We start from the raw sequence: 27771 nt of genomic DNA on the forward strand, positions 1-27771 counted from the left end.
GGGGACCCAAGACACGGGCATGGATGATGCAGGGGGACCCGGGACACGGGCATGGATGATGCAGGGGGACACGGGCATGGACGATGCAGGGGGACCCGGGATGCGGGCATGGATGATGCAGGGGGACCCGAGATGCGGGCATGGATGATGCAGGGGGACCCGGGACACGGGCATGGATGATGCAGGGGGACCCGGGACACGGGCATGGATGATGCAGGGGGACACGGGCATGGATGATGCAGGGGGACCCGGGATGCGGGCATGGATGATGCAGGGGGACCCGGGACGCGGGCATGGATGATGCAGGGGGACCCGGGACACGGGCATGGATGATGCAGGGGGACCCGGGACACGGGCATGGATGATGCAGGGGGACCCGGGACACGGGCATGGATGATGCAGGGGGACCCGGGACACGGGCATGGATGATGCAGGGGGACACGGGCATGGATGATGCAGGGGGACCCGGGACACGGGCATGGATGATGCAGGGGGACCCGGGACACGGGCATGGATGATGCAGGGGGACCCGGGACACGGGCATGGATGATGCAGGGGGACCCGGGACACGGGCATGGATGATGCAGGGGGACCCGGGACACGGGCATGGATGATGCAGGGGGACCCGGGACACGGGCATGGATGATGCAGGGGGACCCGGGACACGGGCATGGATGATGCAGGGGGACCCGGGATGCGGGCATGGATGATGCAGGGGGACCCGGGACACGGGCATAGATGATGCAGGGGGACCCGGGACACGGGCATGGATGATGCAGGGGGAACCGGGACACGGGCATGGATGATGCAGGGGGACCCGGGACACGGGCATGGATGATGCAGGGGGACACGGGCATGGATGATGCAGGGGGACCCGGGGCACGAGCATGGATGATGCAGAGGGACCCGAGGCACGAGCATGGATGATGCAGAGGGACCCGGGGCACGGGCATGGATGATGCAGGGGGACCCGGGACACGGGCAAGGATGATGCAGGGGGACCCGGGACACGGGCATGGATGATGCAGGGGGACCCGGGACATGGGCATGGATGATGCAGGGGGACCCGGGACCCGGGCATGGATGATGCAGGGGGACCCGGGACACGGGCATGGATGATGCAGGGGGACCCGGGGCACGGGCATGGATGATGCAGGGGGACCCGGGGCACGGGCATGGATGATGCAGGGGGACCCGGGACACGGGCATGGATGATGCAGGGGGACCCGGGGCACGGGCATGGATGATGCAGGGGGACCCGGGACACGGGCATGGATGATGCAGGGGGACCCGGGACACGGGCATGGATGATGCAGGGGGACCCGGGACACGGGCATGGATGATGCAGGGGGACCCGGGGCACGGGCATGGATGATGCAGGGGGACCCGGGACACGGGCATGGATGATGCAGGGGGACCCGGGACACGGGCATGGATGATGCAGGGGGACACGGGCATGGACGATGCAGGGGGACCCGGGACACGGGCATGGATGATGCAAGGGGACCCGGGACACGGGCATGGATGATGCAGGGGGACCCGGGACACGGGCATGGATGATGCAGGGGGACACGGGCATGGATGATGCAGGGGGACCCGGGATGCGGGCATGGATGATGCAGGGGGACCCGGGATGCGGGCATGGATGATGCAGGGGGACCCGGGACACGGGCATGGATGATGCAGGGGGACCCGGGACACGGGCATGGATGATGCAGGGGGACCCGGGACACGGGCATGGATGATGCAGGGGGACCCGGGACACGGGCATGGATGATGCAGGGGGACCCGGGACACGGGCATGGATGATGCAGGGGGAACCGGGACACGGGCATGGATGATGCAGGGGGACCCGGGACACGGGCATGGATGATGCAGGGGGACACGGGCATGGATGATGCAGGGGGACCCGGGGCACGAGCATGGATGATGCAGAGGGACCCGGGGCACGGGCATGGATGATGCAGGGGGACCCGGGACACGGGCAAGGATGATGCAGGGGGACCCGGGACACGGGCATGGATGATGCAGGGGGACCCGGGACATGGGCATGGATGATGCAGGGGGACCCGGGACACGGGCATGTATGATGCAGGGGGACCCGGGACACGGGCATGGATGATGCAGGGGGACCCGGGACACGGGCATGGATGATGCAGGGGGACCCGGGGCACGGGCATGGATGATGCAGGGGGACCCGGGACACGGGCATGGATGATGCAGGGGGACCCGGGACACGGGCATGGATGATGCAGGGGGACCCGGGACACGGGCATGGATGATGCAGGGGGACCCGGGACACGGGCATGGATGATGCAGGGGGACCCGGGACACGGGCATGGATGATGCAGGGGGACCCGGGGCACGGGCATGGATGATGCAGGGGGACCCGGGACACGGGCATGGATGATGCAGGGGGACCCGGGGCACGGGCATGGATGATGCAGGGGGACCCGGGACACGGGCATGGATGATACAGGGGGACCCGGGACACGGGCATGGATGATACAGGGGGACCCGGGACACGGGCATGGATGATGCAGGGGGACCCGGGACACGGGCATGGATGATGCAGGGGGGCACGGGCATGGATGATGCAGGGGGACCCGGGACATGGGCATGGATGATGCAGGGGGACCCGGGACACGGGCATGGATGATGCAGGGGGACCCGGGACACGGGCATGGATGATACAGGGGGACCCGGGACACGGGCATGGATGATGCAGGGGGACCCGGGACACGGGCATGGATGATGCAGGGGGACCCGGGACACGGGCATGGATGATGCAGGGGGACCCGGGACACGGGCATGGATGATGCACAGGGACACGGGCATGGATGATACAGGGGACCTGGGACACGGGCATGGATGATGCAGGGGGACCCGGGACACGGGCATGGATGATGCAGGGGGACCCGGGCATGGATGATGCAGGGGGACCCGGGACACGGGCATGGATGATGCAGGGGGACCCGGGACACGGGCATGGATGATGCAGGGGGACCCGGGGCACGGGCATGGATGATGCAGGGGGACCCGGGACACGGGCATGGATGATGCAGGGGGACCCGGGATGCGGGCATGGATGATGCAGGGGGACCCGGGACACGGGCATGGATGATGCAGGGGGACCCGGGACACGGGCATGGATGATGCAGGGGGACCCGGGACACGGGCATGGATGATGCAGGGGGACCCGGGCATGGATGATGCAGGGGGACCCGGGATGCGGGCATGTATGATGCAGGGGGACCCGGGACACGGGCATGGATGATGCAGGGGGACCCGGGCATGGATGATGCAGGGGGACCCGGGACACGGGCATTGATGATGCAGGGGTACCCGGGACATGGGCATGGATGATGCAGGGGGACACGGGCATGGATGATGCAGGGGGACCCGGGGCACGGGCATGGATGATGCAGGGGGACCCGGGGCACGGGCAAGGATGATGCAGGGGGACCTGGGACACGGGCATGGATGATGCAGGGGGACCCGGGACACGAGAGGACCGTCAAGGCTGCTGAAGGACATAGTGGGACCCAGAGCTGTACCCGGTATGTAGTTTAAAGCTCTGCCTGGCACAAATACTGACACCCAGTTCTAACAAAAGCACAACCCAATCTCTTTTCCCTCCCCTGGATGACTTGTAATCCCACTACTATGTTCTCTTTACCATTTTGAGGATGGAGGAGCAATGTTTTGTAGAGGGGTAGTCTTTTACGGCGAGTATATCCCAAACTCTATATAATTTTACCTGGAAAAGTTGGGCCGGAATATACGGTACTATGTACAGGCTGTGTGGGTAGGTGGTAGAATTGGGTAATCATTGTCCAAAAGTGGATGGGTGTACCAGGCTTTAGTGTTCCTTCAAGTCTGCCCTTGAAACCAGGTGACTAAACCATGATTTAAAAAAAAAAAAAAAAACACACTGTGGCCTTCAATCAAGAAGGTTTAACACAGGGCCGGATTTACCATAAGGCACTGTAGGCAAGTGCCTACAGGCGCCTGATGATGGAAAGGCGGCTGACTCCTCGCTCTGAGCGCCTCCCTCCCTCCTTCCCTATGCAGAGTCCTGAGCAGTATGTAAATGAGAGGTTACTCACCCAGGTCTCGACATTCCACTAAGGGTCACCACTAGTAGCTACTTCATACTGAGGGTACCTGTGGCTACCTAATTCTAGGGAACACCTGTAGCTACCTATGACTGGCAAGGGAAGTAAGGGAGGAGTGACAGCTGGGCCAGCCAGCACACTTGTGGTGCGGTTTGGGGGGGGTTGTAGGTTCATGGAGGGCGAAGTCTAGGGTGCCATCTGTGCCTATCGGCTCCTGTGATGTAAATCTGGGCCTGGTTTAAAATGTGAGAGACCCGAATACATCTATACAAACCATTATAGGGAAATACAGTGTGACCACACAGACACTGAGTTGTTTAGGAAGGAGGCATGATTAACTCTTATGAATGATTGAACTTCAGGACAACAACGGAACCAGTCAAGGAAATGGCAGAATAAGGTACCACAAAAATTAGCATTAACTACTGAAAGTCATTTACTGGCAGGACCTCAAAAGACTGTATTATAGAAGCTGCCACTCCTAAGCCTAGGAAAGTAAAGCCAGGTTGAGGTTTGCAGATGATCACCAGGACAAGGACTTTTAAAGCAATCCTAAAGGGGAAAATAAGCTGATGAGATAAACAATTGTGTCTATCCTCCTACTCCTAAAAATTATTTCCTTTAGAATCAACAGTTTTATTTTTTGTTTAAAACTTGTAAAAGTAGCTTAAGGCCTCTTTTACACTTTTTTTTTGCAATGTTTTACCCTTTCTGCGCTCAGGGTAACACAACAGCAACAAAAGTGTATGGGACTTAGTACACTTACTGCATCGCAACGGAAGTTTCCGATTCATCGACGACCAGTGCGTTACCGTGCGACTTCTGCTGCAACGCGGGAATACATTAAAGGCAATGCGTAACGCAGAAATGTTAAATTTGTTGGCGGTGGTGCAGCGCGCCTGCGCGGAACAATCCCCAGGAATCCCAGTAACGTACTTCCTGTCCAGCTGGGAGTACGCCACTGGGTGCGGGGTAGCAAAGGGTATGCGGGGACGGCGCTATGCATATGACCCTGTCAGCGAATTCATCTTTTTTTGGCATCGCTCGTCATATGTAAAACAAGCCTCAATGCTTCATTGTCTCAGCTGGATGACAAAGTGTTTCACACAGTCTTTCAGTGTCCTAGAGCTAAAATATATCAACTATTGACTTTTTTTTAATCTATCCCCTGCACTCAGAAGCTGTTGTCTGCCAGGAAAGAGTTTTATGGCTAATTCTTTATCAGTGTGTGTTGTAATCTGATTGGAGAGTACCTGTGTCACTTGCCCAACTGAACGTTTAACTACTTCAAGAAGGCACAGAAGAGAAGGAACTCAGCCTAGTAATTTGTATGTATGTTTTGGGGTTTACTTGCAATTTAATCTGATTCTCCAATGAATTAAAGTGTCCCCCTTTACTTCAATTTATGCAAGTTGGAATTGCATTCTTTGGGAGTCCTTAAAGGGGAACTTCAGCCTAAACAAACATACTGTCATCAAGTTACATTAGTTATGTTAATTAGAATAGATAGGTAATATAATCTCTTACCCACCCTGTTTTAAAAGAACAGGCAAATGTTTGTGATTCATGGGGGCTGCCATCTTTGTCATGGGGGCAGCCATCTTTTTGGTTGAATGGAGGTGACAAGGAGCAGGAGACACAGTTCCAACTGTCCTGTGTCCTGATTACCCCTCCCAGCTGCACACGCTAGGCTTCAAATGTCAAATTCAAAATGTAAAAAAAAAATTGCACCAAAACAGCAGAACGAGAACATCATCATCAGAAATCCCATCATGCTTTGCACAGCATCAGGGGAAAAAAGCCCGGGCAGTTTTCTTCTGTGCAGCTAAAAATGAGGCTTGTATAAGAAAAACAAAGTTCTGATGCTGTGAAACTGTTAAAGAAACACCAAACCTTTTCAGTTCTGCTGAGTCGATTTTTACTCCGGAGGTTCACTTTAAAGGTGGCTACACATCAGGCGACTTGGCGGCTGACCGACCATCCAATTGGATTATTATAATCAAATTGGATGAAAATGTGGCCGAAATTGGTCTCATTAATTAGTCGGACATGCTGCAAGATGTAGGGCTGACGTGCTCGACCGGGCGGTAACAGTGAGCGCTTTCTGGATGAGCAATGAATGCGACGAAACCCTCCCGACGCTATCCCTCCTGCTGCCCAGTGTACTATACATTACTTGTCTTCTCAGACAGGTAATGTATACAGCGGTGGGCACCAGGGGGCACCTTACATATTAGGGGGGATAGCGTTAGGTCGGTGAGGCGGCAAATGTAGCGTCACAAGGCCGATTCAGGATCAATTCCAGCATGAAATTGATGGGGAATCGGCCAGCGGTGTGTGGGCAGCTGACAGATCTGTCCCTAATCACGTGTTTAGAGAGGGATTTGTCTCTTGGCCGAATCTGCCCATCATCGCCTGATGTATCGCTACCTTTACTTGTGTGTTGTCACTACTTTAATCCAGACCGGAATACTTGAGTAATTTGACCAATAGGCGACGTGTCACGCCGATGGGCGTGACACAGCGCCAGCCCCAGGACCGCCTAACACCGATTGGCGTAAAGTCCTTGGGGTGTGGTTTGCTGGTCTCCGCTTGGGTGACAGAGCTCCGTACCGCCTTCAGTCTCCCAGCTGGGGACAGCTGTGTGACACGGCTGTCCCCCTGGGCAACAGGGAAGCGATCCACTGTCATGGGGCTGAAGCCTATGACAGCCGATCGTGCTGATTGGCTGGCGGAGGGAGGGAGGGGGGGGGGTCTACAAAAATACAAAAAAAATACTAACATTTATTAAGAAAATACAGATGTAAATATTTGTAAAAATAAATAAACAATGAGGGAGCAATTACAGCCCACCAACAGATAGCTCTGTTGGTGGGCAGAAAAGGGCGGGGGGATCACTTGTGTGCTGAGTTGTGCAGTGAGACTTTAAAGCTGCAGTGGCCCAATTTGTGAAAAATGGCCTGGTTTTTAGGGGGGGTTAAATCCGTGGTCCTCAAGAGGTTAATTATGTAGGCGGTACATTTTTGTATATTTGTTTTGGTTACAGATGACGGTAGGCTCGGTGCAGGACTTGCTGCTACCTCAGACCTCCACCACGAGTGACCAACGACAAGACTTCTGCCTAGTCACTGACTTTGAAGAGCCGTTGCTTAGACCATAAACGGTCAGCAGATGGAGCGGGGGGTCCGCGGCTGCCGCTCTTATTCCAGGAGTGACGGAGCGGGTCATAGTTTCTGTGTGAAGCTGTGAAATTTAGTAACTTGGACGTCAACTAGAATGAGTCATCTGTATGAGAACACATGTAAGACAAGGGCAGAAAGGCGCTAAGATTTCCTTCACTGGAAATGTTCAACTGTTAACCCGTTTCATTCTAGATTTAATGAGGAACTGTAGCGAAAAGAACGTAATAAATAAAAAATAGTTTTTACAATATTCATTTATAAATGATTAGTCAGGGTTTGCCCATTGGAAAATCTTTCCTCTCGCAGACTTGCATTCCGAAATGTATCACTGGTGGAGACATCTTTAGATCTGCCAGGTGATCTGTGCGGAATGTTCGTTACTGAGCGTTCTATGCATAGAGGGAGATACTGCTTGCTTGGCAGTTGAAAAAAAGCCGTTATTTCCCACAATACAACGAGGTTCATAGACAGAAAATTGCCAGGGCCATGGTCCTGACATCACACTGTGGGAGGGGTTTCACCACAATATCGTCATACAGACTCACCTGATAAACTATTTGAGAAAAGGTAAAGATTTCTCATGGGAACGGGGGTATCGGCTACTGATGGGTATGAAGTTCAACCCTTGGTTAAAGTTCCTCTGTAACCCATTAGCAGCTACATGTAGCAAAGCTATATGTGGCTTAAAGAGACACTGAAGCGAGACTAAATCTCGCTTCAGGTCTTATATATAGCAGGGGCACGTGTGCCCCTGCTAAAATGCCGCTATCCCGCGGCTTAACGGGGGTCCCTTCACCCCCAACCCACCCCCCGCAAACCTTGGTCGGAAAATGGTCGCTGGAGATCTTCTTCCTGGAGGCAGGGCTAACGGCTGCAGCCCTGCCTCCAGTCGCGTCTATCAGACGCGCATCGCCACCTCTCCCCCGCCCCTCTCAGTGAAGGAAGACTGAGAGGGGCGGGGGAGAGGCGGAGATACGCGTCTGACAGACGCGCGTGGGGCAGGGCTGCGGCGGTTAGCCCTGCCCCAACCAGGAAGCGCTCCCCCGCTGCACGGAGGGGGATTTGGGGGTGAAGGGACCCCCGTTAAGCCGCGCTATAGCGGCGTTTTAGCAGGGGCACGCATGCCCCTGCTAGCTATGAGGTCTGAAGCGAGATCTATTCTCGCTTCAGACTCTCTTTAAGGGCCAATTCCGAATTACTATTCCCCCTCCAAGTGGACGTGGATGGTGGGGAATTCTGTAATTCTGAATTATTACAGCATTTTAAACGTAACTTTAGTTCCGACTTCTGAAGGCGCCAAAGTTACTTACTGACCGCCGTTATAGCCGTAATTCCTATTATGGCCTATGGTGGCGCCAGCTGCGCCCAAATCTCATGCGCTATTATTACTGGGCTCGCCATCAAGGATCTGTACAAGGCTTTAGCACCTGTCAGTATATCTAGTTCCACTATTCAGTATCCACCTGATGGCAGCACTAGATAATCTTCTCAGCCACCTGCCGATCCCAATGGCTCTAATTCTACCTCACGGTATTAGTGGAAACAGCTGCAGAACTGGAACCAAATAACCAAGAAGTAATGTGAGGTAATGCAGCGGCTTATAAAGAAAGACTTGTTTATCAGGGAAATTATCCAATGGCTGCAGCCAGTATGAATGAGCAGAACGCAGATAAGTGATAAATGTGTGATGTCAGCGGCTTTTCCTCAGGAAGTTCCCCAAACAGGAAGTCTCTGAGGTAAACGTGTTTTCCAGCCGTGTCCCTCCTGACCTGACGCTGCCCCTGTATGGTTCCAGCTGGGATAGCGCGTGATTGGAACTCTCAGCGGACTCCTCATTCTGCTGAGCGACCCGTTATCATCCCACCACTTCCTGTGTCTATACGCTGTGCAGTTACCTTTATATAGCAACGCAGCACACTGGCCACAGCAGGACTAGAGATACACTCACTGGCCACTTTATAGGCACACCACTTCACTACTTCTTAATACAAATGGCTAATCAGCCAATCACATGGCAATTGAGGCATATATGTAATTAATATCAGTGGCTGAAGTGGAGCTGAATTCTTGCACAGGACAGAAGAAAACGTAGAGAAATGCCCCCTTTATGTATTTAGAGAGTTTAGCCTTTCTAATTCCCCCTCATCTGTGGCTAATCAGTAGTTGTAACCTTATCTCTCCCCTGTGTCACATGACTGCCTATAGCAGATAAGCAAATAAGCCCATTTGAAAGCACGGGCTACAGCCACACAAGTGTGACAGAAGAGGAGCGCCGTCACCATGCGATTACCAACAAGCCATTGTGGCCAATCCTCTGGGGATCTGCTGCATGCCTAATTTATAGATAAACACAACATGCACACATCTGTATGCATGTTGGATTATTAAGGCGCTGTACAATTAACAAGCTGACACATCATTGCATTCCAGCGGATCTGGAGGTGTGGCTAGCTTACAGGGACAAGAAAGGATATTCAGCAGAAATGCATTGTGGGCAGGGCCGAGGCAGAGGCTCCAGCCTCAGGGCACAGTGTAGGAGAGGGCGCACACAGGGCCGGATTTACCATAAGGCACTGTAGGCACGTACCTACAGGCACCTGATGATGGAAAGGCGGCCCACTCCTCTCCCATAGTGCCTCCCTCCTTCCCTATGAAGAGTCCCGAGCAGAGTGTATATGAGGTTACTCAACCGGGTCTCGGAATTCAACTGATGAGATCTCCCATTAGTCAGGGGCACCTCAACTACTTAATACTGACGGTATCTCTGGCTACCTAATGCTAAGGGACACCTGTAGCTATATTGGAAGTAAGGGAAAAGTGACATCTGGGACAACCAGCACACTTGTGGTTTGGTGGAGGTTTGTAGGTTCATGGAGGGTGACATCTAGGGCACCAGGACATATGTGCCTATAGGCTCTAGAGATGTAATTCCGGGCCTGGAGGCACAACTCACTCAGCTATCATTCCCCTATTGTGTTTGAAGCAGATGGAAATAAGAAAAGGGGATACATGGCAGTGACTGCAAGCCAGATAACTAGAGATTAAGGAGTTGGGGGCCCTAATAGCAGTTGGGGGCCCTAATAGCAGTTGGGAGCCCTAATAGCAATCAGTGTGTGACGGCTGGGGTGGGAGGGATGGAGGGTGTCTCAGCCTTGGGTGCTGGAGGATCTTGTCCTGACTCTGATCGTGGGACAATTTATATGCTCAACCCAAGCTGAATAATTCCAAATACTTTATTAAAACTTCTAGTTTTCTTACGTAAGGATGTGATTCTGTAACCAAGCTACAGCTCAGGATCTCTTTAAAGTGGAACTGAAAATGTCCGCCAGCCCCCTGCAGCCGACTCTGCGTGGCTCTGGCCGTGCGCGTCCTCGTTCGCGTACTGTGCAGGCGCAGTAGAGATTTCCTCATACTGCGCCTGCGCAGGACGCTCTTGGCTACGGGAACGTGTACGAGGATACGCACAGCCAGAGTGTAGTGGACGTCGGATTAGAAGTCGGCTTCCAATACGAGAAGAAAAGTGATTCACGGCGAGGGAACGGGTGATCGTGGAGGACTGACGCGGGCACAGGTCGGCTGTAGGGGGCTGTCAGAAGCTCCAGGTAAGTGAAACTCTTAAAGGGGTTCACTGGGGGGGGGGGGGGGTTTGTTAAAAATAAAAACATACACTTACCTGGGGCTTCTACCGGCCCCCTGCAGCTGTAATGTCTCACGTCCTCCAACGATCCGCCGACCCCGGTGTAACGCGGGCATCTCATCCAACTGCGGCAGCATGACTGTTGCCGCGTGCGAGCTCGATCCCGCACATGTCACCAAAAGCTTACTGCGCAGGTACAGTACAAGAAAACTTTGTACTGATGACGCAAGCGGGAGCGCGCATTATTCGTCTTGTTTGACTAATAATTGCCAGGTGCCGGCGGTGGGGAACGGGTGATCAGAGGAGGACAGTGCAGGACATGACAGCTACAGGGGGCTGACAGAAGCCCCAGGTAAGTGTCAGATTTTATTTTCAACCCCCCCCCTTCCCCAGTAGTTTGTGTCACCCTGAGCTGCTTGGTTACTCTGTTGTACAGGTCCAAGCTCTATCCCATACAGCCATATCAATCCCTGAATGTACTGATGAGGACCAAAAGTCCAAAACAGGCTGTCTACATGTGGGGTTGTTGTGACGGAGTAATATTTAAAGCTATAGGCTTGCTATACACCAACGGTTCTGGATGCTAGCCTGGCTTACAGTGGCGAAAAGAGATAATTTGCATATTCAGTAGTGGTGCATTGTGGGTAACCACAAATGTTCACTTGTAGCTGAATTATTGCAACTGTCCTTCTGTTTTAAGAAGGCAAATCACTCCAAGCATTGCTTTTTAGTAGGAGGGCTTTTTGGTCTCTTTTATCCCCCTATACATTTCTAGTGGTTTGGGTCACCCTGAGCTGCTTGGTTACTCTGTTTTTCTTTAATTCAATGACAGATCTATAGGACTGTTGTATCGCGGGCAGGATCCGGACAAAGACAGGACAAGGATAATCATAAGCCCATGCTGTGCCTACCTGGTCCCCACAGGGTGACGCATTGCTGCTCGTGGGTCTGGCACATGCCGCTGTAGCAGTACCCATCCAGTGTGTAGCAGGGGTGCCCGTCGTGCAGGTAGGCGTTGGGTGGGCAGTGAGCGCTGTTTCCGGTACAGAACTCTGGCAGGTCACAGAAGTTATTTGCGTCCCGGCATGGCGTTCCTCCCGGCTTAAGCTGAAAATACAATGCAAAACCGTTAATGACGTACACAGCAGGACATATTAATAGGTAGTGCTTGCCACTTATCGGCAGGGGGAAAATTACCGTCGCTGTTAAACATTATTCTTTCACATGTATAATTTTGCAAGGAAAATAAAGATTAAAAACAGCAGTTATATGTAATTAGGCAAGCAGTGCGTGGTATAGGCAATACTTTCTAAATATCTTGCGAGACACACTGCTATGCAGCACAACGTGTACATCATATCTTAAAGCGGACTTAACGGTCTGCCAGAACATGCAATAAAAACACGTTTTCCTACTCATTGTGCATTGGTCAAACAGTAATGTCATCTGTGTAAAAACAGCAGGCTCCCCACAGCTCTGAGTACATGTATCTTCAAATAAGTATGGAATATCCTCAAATCCATCCCAGTGTGCTACGCTTACAGAGCTCCTCTCCGTTAATGAATCCTGCAGAAAATAAATCTCTCTGCTATGTTTGCTCTGTCTTATTAACTACAATTAGTGTTCAAAGAACAATCTGAGGAGCTTCCACAGCAGTGATAAACATGAACTGCTTCACTAATAACCTTCCTAAAGTGGAATGCAGTTTAATAACCAGTAGCGCAATACTAGGCCTGCTCCAGCTCCCTCTTCTGCAGCCTAGGAACAGCAGAGCAGTGTAATATTTATCAGTTCCAGCGTTGCATCAGGTCTTCTCCACGCGCCGCCATCCTCCCACTTCTTATTCATGTCAGGTGCTCGGGAGCTGGGTACGCAGCATGAAGCAGGGGTGTCAAACTCAATCACAAGGGGCCAACATCTAAAAGACATTCTTAGTTGTGCGGCAGATTGTTGTTAAAGAGCACTCGGGGATTGATTCATTAAGCTGCAGTGATAATCGTAATCAACAAATTACACGTAAATATTCGCAATTACACTTATACGTAATTACAATTTTCAAATTCAGTTTATTTCGTGTAGTCATTCGTAATTTTGCATAACAATTCGGGAAATTTCTCATAATTTCGTGCCGACTTTAGCAGTGAATAGCAAGACCCCCATACATGCTATTGACATCAATAGCTACATATGTTAAGCAGAACAGTGGGTATAAGTCAAAAAGATAATTTAAAAAAAGGCCTTGTAGTTTTTGAGAAACTCAATTTTAAAAATGCAAGTAAAAATGTTTTTTAAACTTACAATGACAGTTTAAAAACAATTTTTTTTTTGCATTTTTAAAATCGAGTTTCTCAAAAACTAGAAGGCCTTTTTTAAAAATTATCTTTTTGTCTTATACCCACTATTCTGCTTAACATACTGTATGTAGCTATTTTGGCAGCAATAGCGTGTATGGGGGCCTTGCTACTAACCTCTAAAGTCGGCACGAAATTATGAGAAATTTCGCAAAAATGACGCAAAATTTTGAAATACATATGAAATTAATTAGGATTTTTTCAGAAATTTCGCATTACGATGCGTAATTGCGAATTTCGATGCAAAATTTCAGCCCACCACTGTTAAGCTACACTGCTAAAGCAGAGCACCTTAATGTAAAGGAGGAGCCACTTTGCATACCTTACATAGCAGTAAGTTCCTTCCTTAGGAGCGTGCCTTACTTAGATAGGAGCGTGCCTTCCTTAGATAGTAGCGTGATAGGAGAGTGCCTTCCTTAGATAGGGGAGTGTCTTCCTTAGATAGGAGCGTGCCTTCCTTCGATAGGAGCGTGATAGGAGCGTGCCTTCCTTGGATAGGAGCGTGCCTTCCTTGGATAGGAGCGTGCCTTCCTTGGATAGGAGCGTGCCTTCCTTGGATAGGAGCGTGCCTTCCTTGGATAGGAGCGTGCCTTCCTTCGATAGGAGCGTGCCTTCCCTCGATAGGAGCGTGCCTTCCTTCGATAGGAGCATGATAGGAGAGTGCCTTCCTTAGATAGGAGCGTGCCTTCCTTTGAGAGGAGCATGCCTTCCTTTGATAGGAGCGTGCCTTCCTTCGATAGGAGCGTGCCTTCCTTCGATAGGAGCGTGCCTTCCTTCGATAGGAGCGTGCCTTCCCTCGATAGGAGCGTGCCTTCCTTCGATAGGAGCATGATAGGAGAGTGCCTTCCTTAGATAGGAGCGTGCCTTCCTTTGATAGGAGCATGCCTTCCTTTGATAGGAGCATGCCTTCCTTCGATAGGAGCGCGCCTTCCTTCGATAGGAGCGTGCCTTCCTTTCGATAGGAGCTTGCCTTCCTTCGATAGGAGCGTGCCTTCCTTCGATAGGAGCGTGATAGGAGAGTGCCTTCCTTAGATAGGAGCGTGCCTTCCTTCGATAGGAGCATGCCTTCCTTTGATAGGAGCGTGCCTTCCTTCGATAGGAGCGCGCCTTCCTTCGATAGGAGTAGGGTTGCAACGGTATGAAATTCCACGGTATTACCGTATACGGTATTCAACAATTATTTGGACCCGGGCCCCACCCCCTTACATTAAATAATGTGCCCCCACCCGCCCAGTAATAGGTGGCTGCAGCACAGGTAGCCAGGGATAGGTGTAGCCAGTGCTAGGTGGCTGCAGAATAGTTAACCAGGGATAGGTGTAGCTAGTGGTAGGTTGCCACAGCAAAGGAAGCCAGGTATAGGTGTAGCCAGGGATAGGTGGTTGCAGCATAGGTAGCCAGGGATAGGTGTAGCCAGTGGTAGGTGGCTGCAGCATAGGTAGCCAGGGATAGGCGTAGCCAGTGCTAGGTGGTCACAGCACAAGTAGCCAGTGGTAGGTGGCCACAACACAGGAAGCCATGGATAGGTGTAGCCAGTGGTAGGTGGCCGCAGCACAGGTAGCCAGGGATAGGTATAGCCAGTGTTAGGTGGTGGCCGCAGCATAGGTAGCCAGGGATAGGTATAGCCAGTGTTAGGTGGTTGCAGCATAGGTAGCCAGGGATAGGTGTAGCCAGTGGTAGGTGGCTGCAGCCTAGGTAGCCAGAGATATGTGTAGCTAGAATTAGGTGGTCGCAGCACAGAGAGATGGAGGGAGGGAGAGGGGACAAATACTCACTTGTCGTCAGCCAAGTCCTCAGGAGTGTACTGGGCTTCATTCTACTTCCTGTTTTTGCTTGCATCATCTCCTTGTAATAGCACCCAGGGGGCGCTGTTTCAGGGAAATGTGATGCAAGAACAAGAAGAACAATGAAGCCCAGTACAGCGTGGAGGGCGGACCTGGTTACCAGCAAGTGAGTATTTATCCCCACCGCTGTTCATGCGCTGCCGCTACGTCGCTCCGCCCCCTGAAAAACCGGTAAAACGAGATTGTGCACGGTATGATTACCGTGCACAATCTAACTACGGTATATCGTCATACTGGTATACCACGGCAACCCTAGATAGGAGCGTGCCTTCCTTAGATAGGAACGTGCCTTCTTAGGAGCGTGCCTTCCTTCCTTCACATTAACCCTCCTGGCGGTCTATTAGAATCCGCCAGGGGGCAGCAGCAGCAGTGTTTTTGTAAAAAAAAAATGTTTAAATCATGTAGCGAGCCTAGGGCTCGCTATATGATTGCCGCTGTGCAGTGCCATCCCCCCGCCCGCTTCGATCGCCTCTGGCAATCTTTGATCAGGAAATCCCGTTCTCTGAAGTGCTTCCCCCGTCGCCATGGCGACGGGGCGAGATGACGTCCGACGTCGTGACGTCATTGAGAGTCCCGATCCACCCCTCAGCGCTGCCTGGCACTGATTGACTAGGCAGTGCACGGGGTCTGGGGGGGAGAGGGGGGGGGGCGCGGCGATGGGCGGCTAATCGGCGGGTAGCGGCGGCGATCGGAATGCACACGCAGCTAGCAAAGTGCTAGCCTAAGAAATCCTCCTGCGCGGCATAGCCCGTGCTCAGCACGGCTTACTGCCAGGGAGGTTAAGGTGTGCTGCTTTAGCAGTGCAGCTTAATGAATCAAGCCCTATGTTTGTAATGTTAACAACAGTTAATGTAAAGCGCTTTGTTAGAGCTGCAGGTATCAGTTGGTGTCAGCGGCAATAACTCACTCCTTCGCCCTTCAATCATTAGAAGTCTGAAACTCCACCTCCTCCATTGGCAAGCCTGCAATGGTGTTTTTTTCTAAATTGTTCCAAAGTCTGCAGCCACCCATACCCATGTCGCCTCAGCCCACCCCCAGCTCAGCAGCTGCGGCCTAATAGCTTCCAAGGGGAGGGCAGGCCGCTGTAACGCAGGTGGGGGTGTGCACTGAGCTTCAGAACACTTCAGATAAAAATGGTCGCGGCAGTCTTGCCTGGGGAGCGTGACCGTTATTGCCACTGACACCAGATCTGTGTAGCTCCAACAGAACTTGGAACTCGGTATAGATCAGTGGCGTCCCTACCATTGGGCGCAGGGGGGCGTGGTGTACCGGCTGACTGCCACTTAAGGGGGTGTCGCCACGACCCCCCATGGTAGGGGAAGAGCAGCGCTAGGAGGAGGGGTAGGGGACAGCGGCGGGGAGGGGGGACAGATCCCCCCTCTCTTACCTGGGTCCCCTCCTTCTGCCTCTCTTCCCTGCTGCCTGCCCAGGACCCCCCCAGGTGTTGAACGCCCTGCAGCTCACTGCGGGGACTGCCTCCCGGAGGCAGAGCACGGCTACGGGAAGATGGCTGCTGAAGCCCAGCACTGGAGACTTGCCATAGCCCTGCTCTTTGCCTGTCAGCGCAGGAGATTTACAGTGGCTGCAGGAGGATCATCGCTGGAGGATCGTCAGGGAGCTGTGCGTCAGAGGCCGACCAGGGGAGTGAATTTTTTTTTTTTACAGGTTTATTTTCTGGTGAATGCTGCCCACATAGCGATTATTTTCTGGTGAATGCTGCGCACATAGCGATTATTTTCTGGTGAATGCTGCGCACATAGCGATTATTTTCTGGTGAATGCTGCGCACATAGCGATTATTTTCTGGCGAATGCTGCGCACATAGCGATTATTTTCTGGTGAATGCTGCCCACATAGCGATTATTTTCTGGTGAATGCTGCCCACATTACGATTGTTTTCTGGTGAAATGCTGCCCACAACGATTATTTTCTGGTGAATGCTGCCCATATAACGATTATTTTCTGGTGAATGCTGCCCATATAATGATTATTTTCTGGTGAATGCTGCCCACATAACGATTGTTTTCCGGTGAAATGCTGCCCACATTACGATTATTTTCTGGTGAAATGCTACCCACTTTATGATTTCTGGTGAAATGCTGCTCTCTTTACGATTATTTTATGGTGAAATGCTGCTCTCTTTACGATTAATTTCTGGTGAAATGCTGCCCACTTTACGATTATTGTCTGGTGAAATGCTGCCCACTTTACTATACAGGGAGCACCTATACCTGGCATTACCCACCGTGGCGTGGTTAGTGCCACACTCGCTCTTCTTTTTGGGGTGGGGGGTGTCTTAGAATAAGGAGCACCGGATGTAAAATGCCCTAGGTACGCCACTGGTAATAGATTTCTGGACCAGACAATTCTGAAGCGGAAAAAAATTATGATATAATGATTGGTATGTGTAGTACAGCTAAGAAATAAAACATTAGGAGCAGAGGCATGTCTAATATTGTTTCTAGAACAGGAAGAGTTAAGAAACTCCAGTTGTTATCTACGCAAAAAAAAAAAAAGAAGGGAACACCGAGAACCCAATATAGTGTAGTATGTACAGTAATGGGTAATGAGAGATATATAAATGAATATATTCACAAGTCAGGGTTGTAATGCTGGTAACCACTGTGTAGGCAGGTGAGGAGATTAGACCTGTCCTCATTTAGGATTAAGATGTCGCTCTCTGTAGATAGGGAGAAGAAAAGGTGAATTCAACCCCTCCACCAGGGGTGGATGCTGATATTGTAAGGAGAACAGAGGCGCCAAAAGCATAAAATGTATTAAAGGCTTAAAAATTCCTCGGGAGGCGGTGGTGGACTCATCTCCCCGAAGTAGACATAATACCGACCATTTTAATACAAACAAGTTTATTTATAAACTCCAATAAACAGTGCAACACGTTTCACAGGTTTATTCCAGCTTCTTCAGGCAATAACAAATAGGAGGACACACAGTACAGTCTCAAGGTCACGATAAGCGCGGCAGAGGTAGTAAAAATTTGCATTGAATGGAAATAGCTCCATTCACTAACGTATTGCATTTTGGATGCAGAAATTCGCATGCAGAATCTGCATGTAGTGGAAATAGGCCCTTAAAGATAAGCAACATAATCATCTTTACAGAAAAAACATTTCTTTGTTACAGCTGATAGAAATCCCGCAATAAATCTTCAGTGTGTCAACTTCCTGCTTTCATAACTCCTTAAAATTCGCACCATCAAAAATTCTTTATTAAGTTTCTTTAAAAGATTACATCATTATATATATATATATATATATATATATATATATATATATAGATGTAATCTGACAGCATTTCACGAAAAATACACAATCTGGCAGAGGTTCCTCTAAAAAACAGATAATATAGCAGTGGTTCCCCCAAAATAGACAATCTGGCAGCAGCAGTTCCCCCAACATACACATAATCTGGAAGCAGTTCCCCCAAATACGTGAAACCTGGTAGTGGATCACCCAAAATACATGTAACACCCAAAATACATGTAATCTGGCAGTAGCGGTCCCCAACATACACAATCTGGCAGCGGTTCCCCAAAATACACGTAATCTGGTATCAGCGGTTCCCCAAAAATACAGATCTGACAGCAGTTCTCCCAAAATAGGTACCCCCAGTATAGCTAGCCAGGTCTATATGTGTCCCCAGTATAAGTAGCCATGTGTATAGTTGTCCCCAGAATAGGTGGCCAGATGTAGAGATGTCACCAGAATAGGTAGCCAGGTGTATAGATGTCCTTAGAATAGGTGGTCAGGTGTAAAGATATTCCCAGAATAGGTGGCCAAGTGTATAGATGTCCCCAGAATAGGTAGCCAGGTCTATAGGTGTCCCCCGTATAGCCAGGTGTCCTCAGTATATCTAACCAGGTGTTCAGGTGTCCCCAGTATAGCCAGGTGTATAGGTGCCCCCAGTATAGCCAGGTGTATAGGTGTCCCCAGTATAGCCAGGTGTATAGGTGTCCCCAGTATATGTAGCCAGGTGTATATGTGCCCAGTATATGTAGCCAGGGGTATATGTGCCCAGTATATGTAGCCAGGGGTTTATGTGCCCACTATATGTAGCCAGAGGTATATGTGCCCAGTATATGTAGCCAGGGGTTTATGTGCCCACTATATGTAGCCAGGTGTATAGTGGCCCCCAGTATATGTAGCCAGGTGTTTAGTGGCCACTAGTATATGTAGCCAGGCGTATAGTGGCCCCCAGTATATGAAGTCAGGTGTATAGTGGCCCCCAGTATATGTAGCCAGGTGTATAGTGGCCCCCAGTATATGTAGCCAGGTGTATAGTGGCCCCCAGTATATGTAGCCAGGTGTATAGTGGCCCCCAGTATATGTAGCCAGGTGTATAGTGGCCCCCAGTATATGTAGCCAGGTGTATAGTGGCCCCCAGTATATGTAGCCAGTTGTCCTCCTCCCCCCCGGCTGGAGGGGAGCAGCGCAGCAGAGAGAAGCATTGTGCACAGCGTGGGGAAGGGCGGACGTTTCCCCCCCCCATCCCTCACCTTGGGGCTCCTCTCCCTGGCTCTCCCCTCCATAAAGATGCGGCGGCGGCGGTGACTGGCAGCGGCATCGGTGGGCGGGACTTACCTCCTCCAGTGTTCTGGGTGGACGCTGTGCGTGCCGCTGCTCTGGTCTTCACTAGAGGAGGTAAGTCCCGCCCACCGATGCCGCTGCCAGTCACCGCCGCCGCATCTTTATGGAGGGGTGCTAGGGTGGACGGCGTTCACTTTCCAAAAAAGTAAGTGGACGCCGTCCCCCCGCGTTCACGCAGGACTCGACCCCTGGTCTAGTCAAAAAGAATATATTGCAGTCTTATTGGTCTACGCACCCAATACATCACATGCCCATGTTCTCTGCTGCCATGTCCAGGTCACGATTTGAGAACATCCTGCGCTTCCTGCACTTCAGTGCCAATACAACCTGTCATCTAAGAGGCCACCCTGCTTATGACCGGTTCCACAAAATTCGGCCCCTCATAGACCACCTGTCATCAAAATTTGCAGATGCTTATACCCCTGAACAGGCATTGTGAGGCAGACTACTCTTCAAGGTTTTGGGCCCCTAAAATGCCAGGGCAGTATAGGAACCTCACAAGTGACCCCATTTTAGAAAGAAGACACCCCAAGGTATTCCGTTAGGTGTATGATGAGTTCATAGAAGATTTTATTTTTTGTCACAAGTTAGCGGAAATTGATTTTTATTGGTTTTTTTTTTTCACAGTGTCATTTTCCACTAACTTGCGACAAAAAATAAAATCTTCTATGAACTCACCATACTCCTAACAGAATACCTTGGGGTGTCTTTTTTCTAAAATGGGGTCACTTGTGGGGTTCCTATACTACCCTGGCATTTTAGGGGCCCTAAACCGTGAGTAGTCTAGAAACCAAATGTCTCAAAATGACCTGTGAAATTCTAAAGGTACTCATAGGAAGTTGGGCCCCTTAGCGCACCTAGGCTGCAAAAAAGTGTCACACATGTGGTATCGCCGTACTCAGGAGAATTAGTATAATGTGTTTTGGGGTGTATTTTTACCCATACCCAAGCTGGGTGGGAGAAATATCTCCGTAAATTAGATTTTTTTGTTTTTTTTTTAACACACAAGATATTTCTCCCACCCAGCATGGGTATGTGTAAAAATACACCCCAAAACACATTATACTATTTCTCCTGAGTACGGCCATACCACATGTGTGACACTTTTTTGCAGCCTAGGTGCGCTAAGGGGCCCAAAGTCCTATGAACACCTTTAGGCTTTACAGGGGTGCTTACAATTTAGCACCCCCAAAATGCCAGGACAGTAAACACACCCAACAAATGACCCCATTTTGGAAATTAGACATCCCAAAGTATTCAGAGAGGGGCATGGTGAGTCCGTGGCAGATTTCATTTTTTTTTAGCAGAAAGTTAGCAGAAATGGAAACTTTTTTTATTTTTTATTTTTTTGTCACAAAGTGTCATTTTCCGCTAACTTGTGAATAAATAAAATCTTCTATGAACTCACCATGCCTCTTAGTGAATACTTTGGGATGTTTTCTTTCCAAAATGGGGTAATTTGGGGGGTATTTATACTATCCTGGAATTCTAGCACCTCATGAAACATGGCAGGTGATCAGAAAAGTCATAGATGCTTCAAAATGGGAAGATTCCGTTTTTGCACCATGGTTTGTAAACGCTATAACTTTTACCCAAACCAATAAATATACACTTATTGGATTTTTTTTGTTTTATCAAAGACATGTAGCACAATAAATTTGGACAGAAATGTATAAAGAAATGTAACTTTATTTGAAAACTGTCAGCACAGAAAGTTAAAAAAAATATTTTTTTGACAAAATTCATGTCTTATTGGATGAATATAATAAAAACGAAAAATCACAGCAGCAATCAAATAGCACCAAAAGAAAGCTGTATTAGTGACAAGAAAAGGAGGTAAAATTCATTTAGATAGTAGGTTGTATGACCGAGCAATAAACCGTTAAAGCTGCAGTGGTCTGAATGGAAAAAAGTGTCTGGTCCTGAAGGGGTTTCATGACTGCAGTCCTTAAGTGGTTAATCAGAGAGCGCTCGCTGCAGTCAGACAGTCGGTGATGGCGTGCGTAATGTCAGATGTGTGTGAGTGTATATGGACTGCGAATCATCACAAGCCTGGAGACAGGAAATCAGAGATAGAGAAGAAATCCACATCACATCCATATCTTTGGCTCCCAGTTCACACGAATGATAAAACTGAAGTTTTACCACAAATAAGCTTCCAAAACAAACAAGCTGCGAGTAGATAAAAGCCCAAACTGTCATCCAAAAACCATAGAGAGGATTGTAAATTACAGCGCAGAGGTTAAGGCCGTTCCTCAAATCGCTTGACGTTACCCATCTGCTGCAGATGAGCGAGTGCTGTGTAATCCGCCACAGACTCAAGGAATTGTACGCATTTCATGTCCAGCACTTAAACATTATATATACAGTATATCTTCTGTTTTTAACAAATAAATAGGCAACATTGCATTTGATTATTTCACACTTATCGCCTCCAGCCAGCAGGTGGCAACAAACTTAGATAGCCATTATTATTATTTTACAATACAATACAATAACATTTGTAAAGCGCTTTTCTCCCATAGGACTCAAAGCGCATAGTTGTGTCTCAGATTAGTACAGGGTTGCAGGCTGGGTTTAGTATTTATACAGTGTTGACATCTTCTGAAGCACTTTACAGAATACATAGTCATGTCACTGATTGTCTTTAGAGGAGCTCACAATCTAATCCTACCATAGTCATAGCCTAATGTCCTACCATATTATTATTATGTATTTATATAGCACTGCAGCACTTTACAGAGTACATAGTCATGTCACTGACTGTCCTCAGTGGAGCTCACAATCTAATCCTACCATAGCCATAGTATGTCACTGACTGTCCTCAGAGGAGCTCACAATCTAATACCTACAATAGTCATAGTCTAATGTCCTACCATAGTATTATGGGGCACATCTTTGTTTGGCATATAGCACTGACATCTTCTGCAGCACTTTACATAGTACATAGTCATGTCACTGACTGTCCTCAGAGGAGCTCACAGTCTAATTCCTACAATAGTCATAGTCTAATATCCTACTATACTATTATTATGTATTTATACAGCACTGACACCTTCTGCAGCACTTTACAGAGTACATAGTCATGTCACTGACTGTCCTCAGAGGAGTTCACAGTCTAATACCTACATGTAACAAACATAGATGAGACAGCTGTGGTGAACAGCGATACCACCGCAGCTGCCTCCTTCTCCCTGCCTAGCGATACATCCGTGCCTCTGGCGTCTAGCACGCCGAGGACGGGGTTGTCAGCAGCACATAGGGTCGCATTGTCGCGTGCACGCGCGCGCACAGACAGGACCTTTATGCGGAGAGGAGGCCGGTCGGCTGACGTCAGAGGAGCCGCTCGCCGCTCCTCATTGGTTGATGGGAGTGGGCATGCCTGAGGGGTCTCCTCTGCTTCTTAAGCCTTGCTGAATCACTCGCAACTTGTCTGCTGTTGCGAATACTTTGTGTTAGCGCTCAGACCTTAGATAGATCCAGTGTGCTTTGATCCGGGAGGAAACCGGGGATTTCACACAAGATAGGAATTGTTGATAGCTATAATTATAATTGAACTACTGTTTATTATCTGTGTATGACTCTGGCTCGTTCTGACTACTCTTACTCTCAGTGATTCTGTACTTCTGCCCATCTGATCTTGCTGCCGACTCTGCCTGTTATAACCTTCTTGCCTTTGCCTTCTGACTTTGTACTGTATCTGTCTGTCTGTTGCCAACTTGATTAGTCTGACCACTCTACTCTCACCAGAGGGCCCTTGTCTCTGGTGAGGGGCTCTGTACTGTTAGTGCCCACCAGCTCCTCTGGTGAGGTATAGCTAAACCTATCAGTACTACTGTTGCACCAAGCACTATACTTTGCTTTAGCTATTACACTAGTGATCTGGTATACTTGTATTATTGGCGATTCTGCAGATCACCATATAATCAGGTATATATCTGCATTATAGGTGATACTGCAGATCACCTAATAATCAGAACTCTGTTATTTGCTTACACCAATCGTTACACTACACTAGTCATAGTCTAATGTCCTACCATAGTATTATGAGGAGCATCTTTGGTTGGTGGAGCGGATATCCCAAAGCTAGTTATTTTGGCGACTCTTGGTTTTACAATGCACAGTGCAACTGTATGGTGGTGAACTGGAAAACTGGAAAATTATGATCTCCTACACAATGGGCTCTGCAATAAAAGCTTACTAGACACTGAAAGTATCGGAAAGGTTAGGGCTGGGTATCTTTATAGTAAATAGAGGAAGGGGCAAAACGAGAGGGAGGGAGGACCACGATCCTAATATTCCCTAATTTGCTGGTAATTTAAACCTGCCCACACTCTTGTAGTTATAACAAACCAATCCGTGACAGAGGGTCATGCAAAAATGGAAAAAGGTCGTTTATTGTGCATAGGCAAAGCTTAAAAGGTTGTGCAACAGGTCACAGTATTAAAAACAACAGCGCTGTTGTACAGTACCACCACACTTCATACCGTCAGACATCCATCTCCCACAGACATCCGTACACATGCGGGTCGACTAGGCCTACACCACCACTCAACAGTCCCCAATTAGATGACACTCTTGGAGATTCCAATGCTGCAGATAATCAGGAAACTTCATGGGTATCTTTATAGCGTAGACCCTTGTGACAACGTGAAACGATAAAAACCAACAACAATTTTTGGGCACGAGAAATGGACTATTACAGACGTGATGTTTCTAAAATGTGAGACTGTACCAGTGCAGTTCGCTCTTGAAGGACGAATCTTTGCACTTGACATCGTTCACAGATGTCCATCGTTTTCCAGGAATTGGTCCTATGTAACAAGTTTTGCCTAGTAAGTGCAAGGATACACGTGTATTGTCTTCAAGAAGGCCCTCAAAACTCACCTTTTCACTCTGGGTTACTACCCCTCACAAGTGCTCTAAGCCCACAGTTGAACTCTGGTCCCCTACCTCTCGTGTCCCTACCTCTCCCTCTAGATTGTAAGCCTTCGGCAGGGCCCTCCTCCTTTTGTGTCCAACCTGATCATGCACCTCCATTACTGGGAACCCATGCTATGCATCTGAGTGAACCTAACTTGCCTAATCTCCATGCTCCATCCAGGGGTGCAGCTAAGGTTTTTGTGGCCCCAAGCGGACTGTAGAAAGAGGCCCTACTTTGCGCCGCGGCGAAAAATGGGCGTGGCTATTCTGCAAGTGGGCGTGGCCATGAAATGTGGGTGGGGCTGGGGTGTGGCCATGGCATGGGGTGGAGCCAACTGCATGATGCTTACATGTCAATATGGAAAAAAAAATAAAGGGTAGAAAGTAGACTAACCCCTCCAAGATAAAAAAAAAAAAAAAAATCAATATGCATTTTTAATGTGCTACTGAGATGCCCTGGGTACTAAAAATGGTGATCGGTTTATTTTAACCTAAATCTGTTCTCTTTTGTCCCTGTATCACCCCATGTCCCCCTCCTATTCTCTTGGCCCCTGCCAGTCAAGTGTGTGTACAGGCCTTAGCTCAGTCAATTTTATGGTTACAAAGCAAGAAACACCAATCAGATTATTGAACACTGTATCTTTATTTTTTTAATCACTCCAACCAGTGTAGCATTTTAGAGAAAATTCAATATTAACATAAAAACAAAAACTCAGTACAAATAAGCATACCACAGCTCTAACCCCAGCCAGCCCACCCCACAGCTCTAACCACAGCCAGCCCACCCCACAGCTCTAACCACAGCCAGCCCACCCCACAGCTCTAACCACAGCCAGCCCACCCCACAGCTCTAACCACAGCCAGCCCACCCCACAGCTCTAACCACAGCCAGCCCACCCCACAGCTCTAACCACAGCCAGCCCACCCCACAGCTCTAACCACTGCCAGCCCACCCCACAGCTCTAACCACTGCCAGCCCACCCCACAGCTCTAACCACTGCCAGCCCACCCCACAGCTAACCACAGCCAGCCCACCCCACAGCTAACCACAGCCAGCCCACCCCACAGCTAACCACAGCCAGCCCACCCCACAGCTAACCACAGCCAGCCCACCCACAGCTAAACACTGCCAGCCCACCCCACAGCTAAACACAGCCAGCCCACCCCACAGCTAAACACTGCCAGCCCACCCCACAGCTAAACACTGCCAGCCCACCCCACAGCTAAACACTGCCAGCCCACCCCACAGCTAAACACTGCCAGCCCACCCCACAGCTAAACACTGCCCAGTACACACAGGCCTGACCACAGCCCCCCAGCCGAGTACACACAGGCCTCAGGCCTGACCACCGCCAGCCCCAGAGAGCTTACCACAGCCCTCCAGCCCAGTACACACACAGCAGGCCTCACTCAGGGCCTGATAATCACAGGCAGCCAGCCCAATACACACAAGCCTGAACTGCCTGCAGAAGCACATCAAATAGTTGAAGAACTTGAAGAAAAGTTTTTTTACTTACAGTAGCCAGGCACGGTTGGTGGAATTAAAAGAGCCCGCCTCTGGCTGTGGCTGCAGGCTGAGGGAGGCCCCCATCTCGTCCTCCTCCAAGTGCTAGTTCCATCGTGGACTTGGTCCATGTGCTGCTGCCGCCGCTGAGTCTCTGACTGAGTGTCTCAGTCAAGTCAAAATGGCGGCGGCACGCACTGCGCTTTATAGATTGTGCGCCTGCGCAGTGTGTTTTGGCGCGAAATTGGCGGCGGTGAAGGGCTGAGGCGGAGCTGAGCTGTCGTCGCGCTCAGCTCCGCCCCTCCAGACAGTCAGTCAGCAGCAAGTTGGGCTGGACTGAGCTGTCTGTCTAGCTGCTAGCACGAAGAGTTCAGCTGCTCAGCTCCGCCCTTCCAGAAAGCAATGGGCTGGGCGGCTGAGACTGAGCCTGCGTGCGTGCGCACCAGTAGTTTTCTCCTCGTCCTCGCTCCAGCCAGGCCTCCAGCTGCGGACACAGTCAGCGCGAGAACGGACAGTGACGTCACAGCGACGTCACAGAGCTCCGAGGCCCCTAAAACCATGAGGCCCCAAGCGGCTGCTTGGCCTGCTTGGTGCCTGGCGGCGCCCCTGGCTCCATCTAGTGACTGACTAAGCATTACCTTGTACTCATACTGTGCTGTGTGATCTCCATGCTCCATCCAGTGACTAAGCATTACCTTGTACTCATACTACTGTGCTGTGTGATCTCCATGTTCCCATCCAGTGACTAAGCATTACCTGGTACTCATACTGTGCTGTGTGATCTCCACGCTCCATCCAGTGACTAAGCATTACCTTGTACTCATACTGTGCTGTGTGATCTCCATGCTCCATCCAGTGACTAAGCATTACCTTGTACTCATACTGTGCTGTGTGATCTCCATGCTCCCCTCCAGTGACTAAGCATTACCTGGTACTCATATACTGCGCTGTGTGATCTCCATGTTTCCCTCCAGTGACTGACTAAGCATTACCTTGTACTCATACTGTGCTGTGTGATCTCCATGCTCCATCCAGTGACTGACTAAGCATTACCTTGTACTCATACTGTGCTGTGTGATCTCCATGCTCCCATCCAGTGACTAAGCATTACCTGGTACTCATACTGTGCTGTGTGATCTCCATGCTCCATCCTGTGACTAAGCATTACCTTGTACTCATACTGTGCTGTGTGATCTCCATGCTCCCATCCAGTGACTAAGCATTACCTTGTACTCATACTGTGCTGTGTGATCTCCATGCTCCATCCAGTGACTGACTAAGCATTACCTTGTACTCATACTGTGCTGTGTGATCTCCATGCTCCCATCCAGTGACTAAGCATTACCTGGTACTCATACTGTGCTGTGTGATCTCCATGCTCCATCCTGTGACTAAGCATTACCTTGTACTCATACTGTGCTGTGTGATCTCCATGCTCCCCTCCAGTGACTAAGCATTACCTTGTACTCATACTGTGCTGTGTGATCTCCATGCTCCCCTCCAGTGACTAAGCATTACCTTGTACTCATACTGTGCTGTGTGATCTCCATGCTCCCCTCCAGTGACTAAGCATTACCTTGTACTCATACTGTGCTGTGTGATCTCCATGCTC

General features: G+C 50.0%; 1 protein-coding gene across 1 annotated transcript in view; it reads right to left on the bottom strand.

Moving 5' to 3' along the window:
- ADAM12 (ADAM metallopeptidase domain 12) overlaps positions 1-27771 on the bottom strand; it is a 275547-nt gene that overhangs the window by 63990 nt on the left and 183786 nt on the right. The window contains exon 11 of the mRNA XM_068258874.1: positions 11849-12044. Within this exon, the coding sequence (XP_068114975.1) occupies positions 11849-12044 (196 nt within the window). The remainder of the gene's footprint in view (positions 1-11848; positions 12045-27771) is intronic.

The sequence above is a fragment of the Hyperolius riggenbachi genome, chromosome 10, assembly GCF_040937935.1.
Source record: "Hyperolius riggenbachi isolate aHypRig1 chromosome 10, aHypRig1.pri, whole genome shotgun sequence".
Taxonomy (NCBI): domain Eukaryota; kingdom Metazoa; phylum Chordata; class Amphibia; order Anura; family Hyperoliidae; genus Hyperolius; species Hyperolius riggenbachi.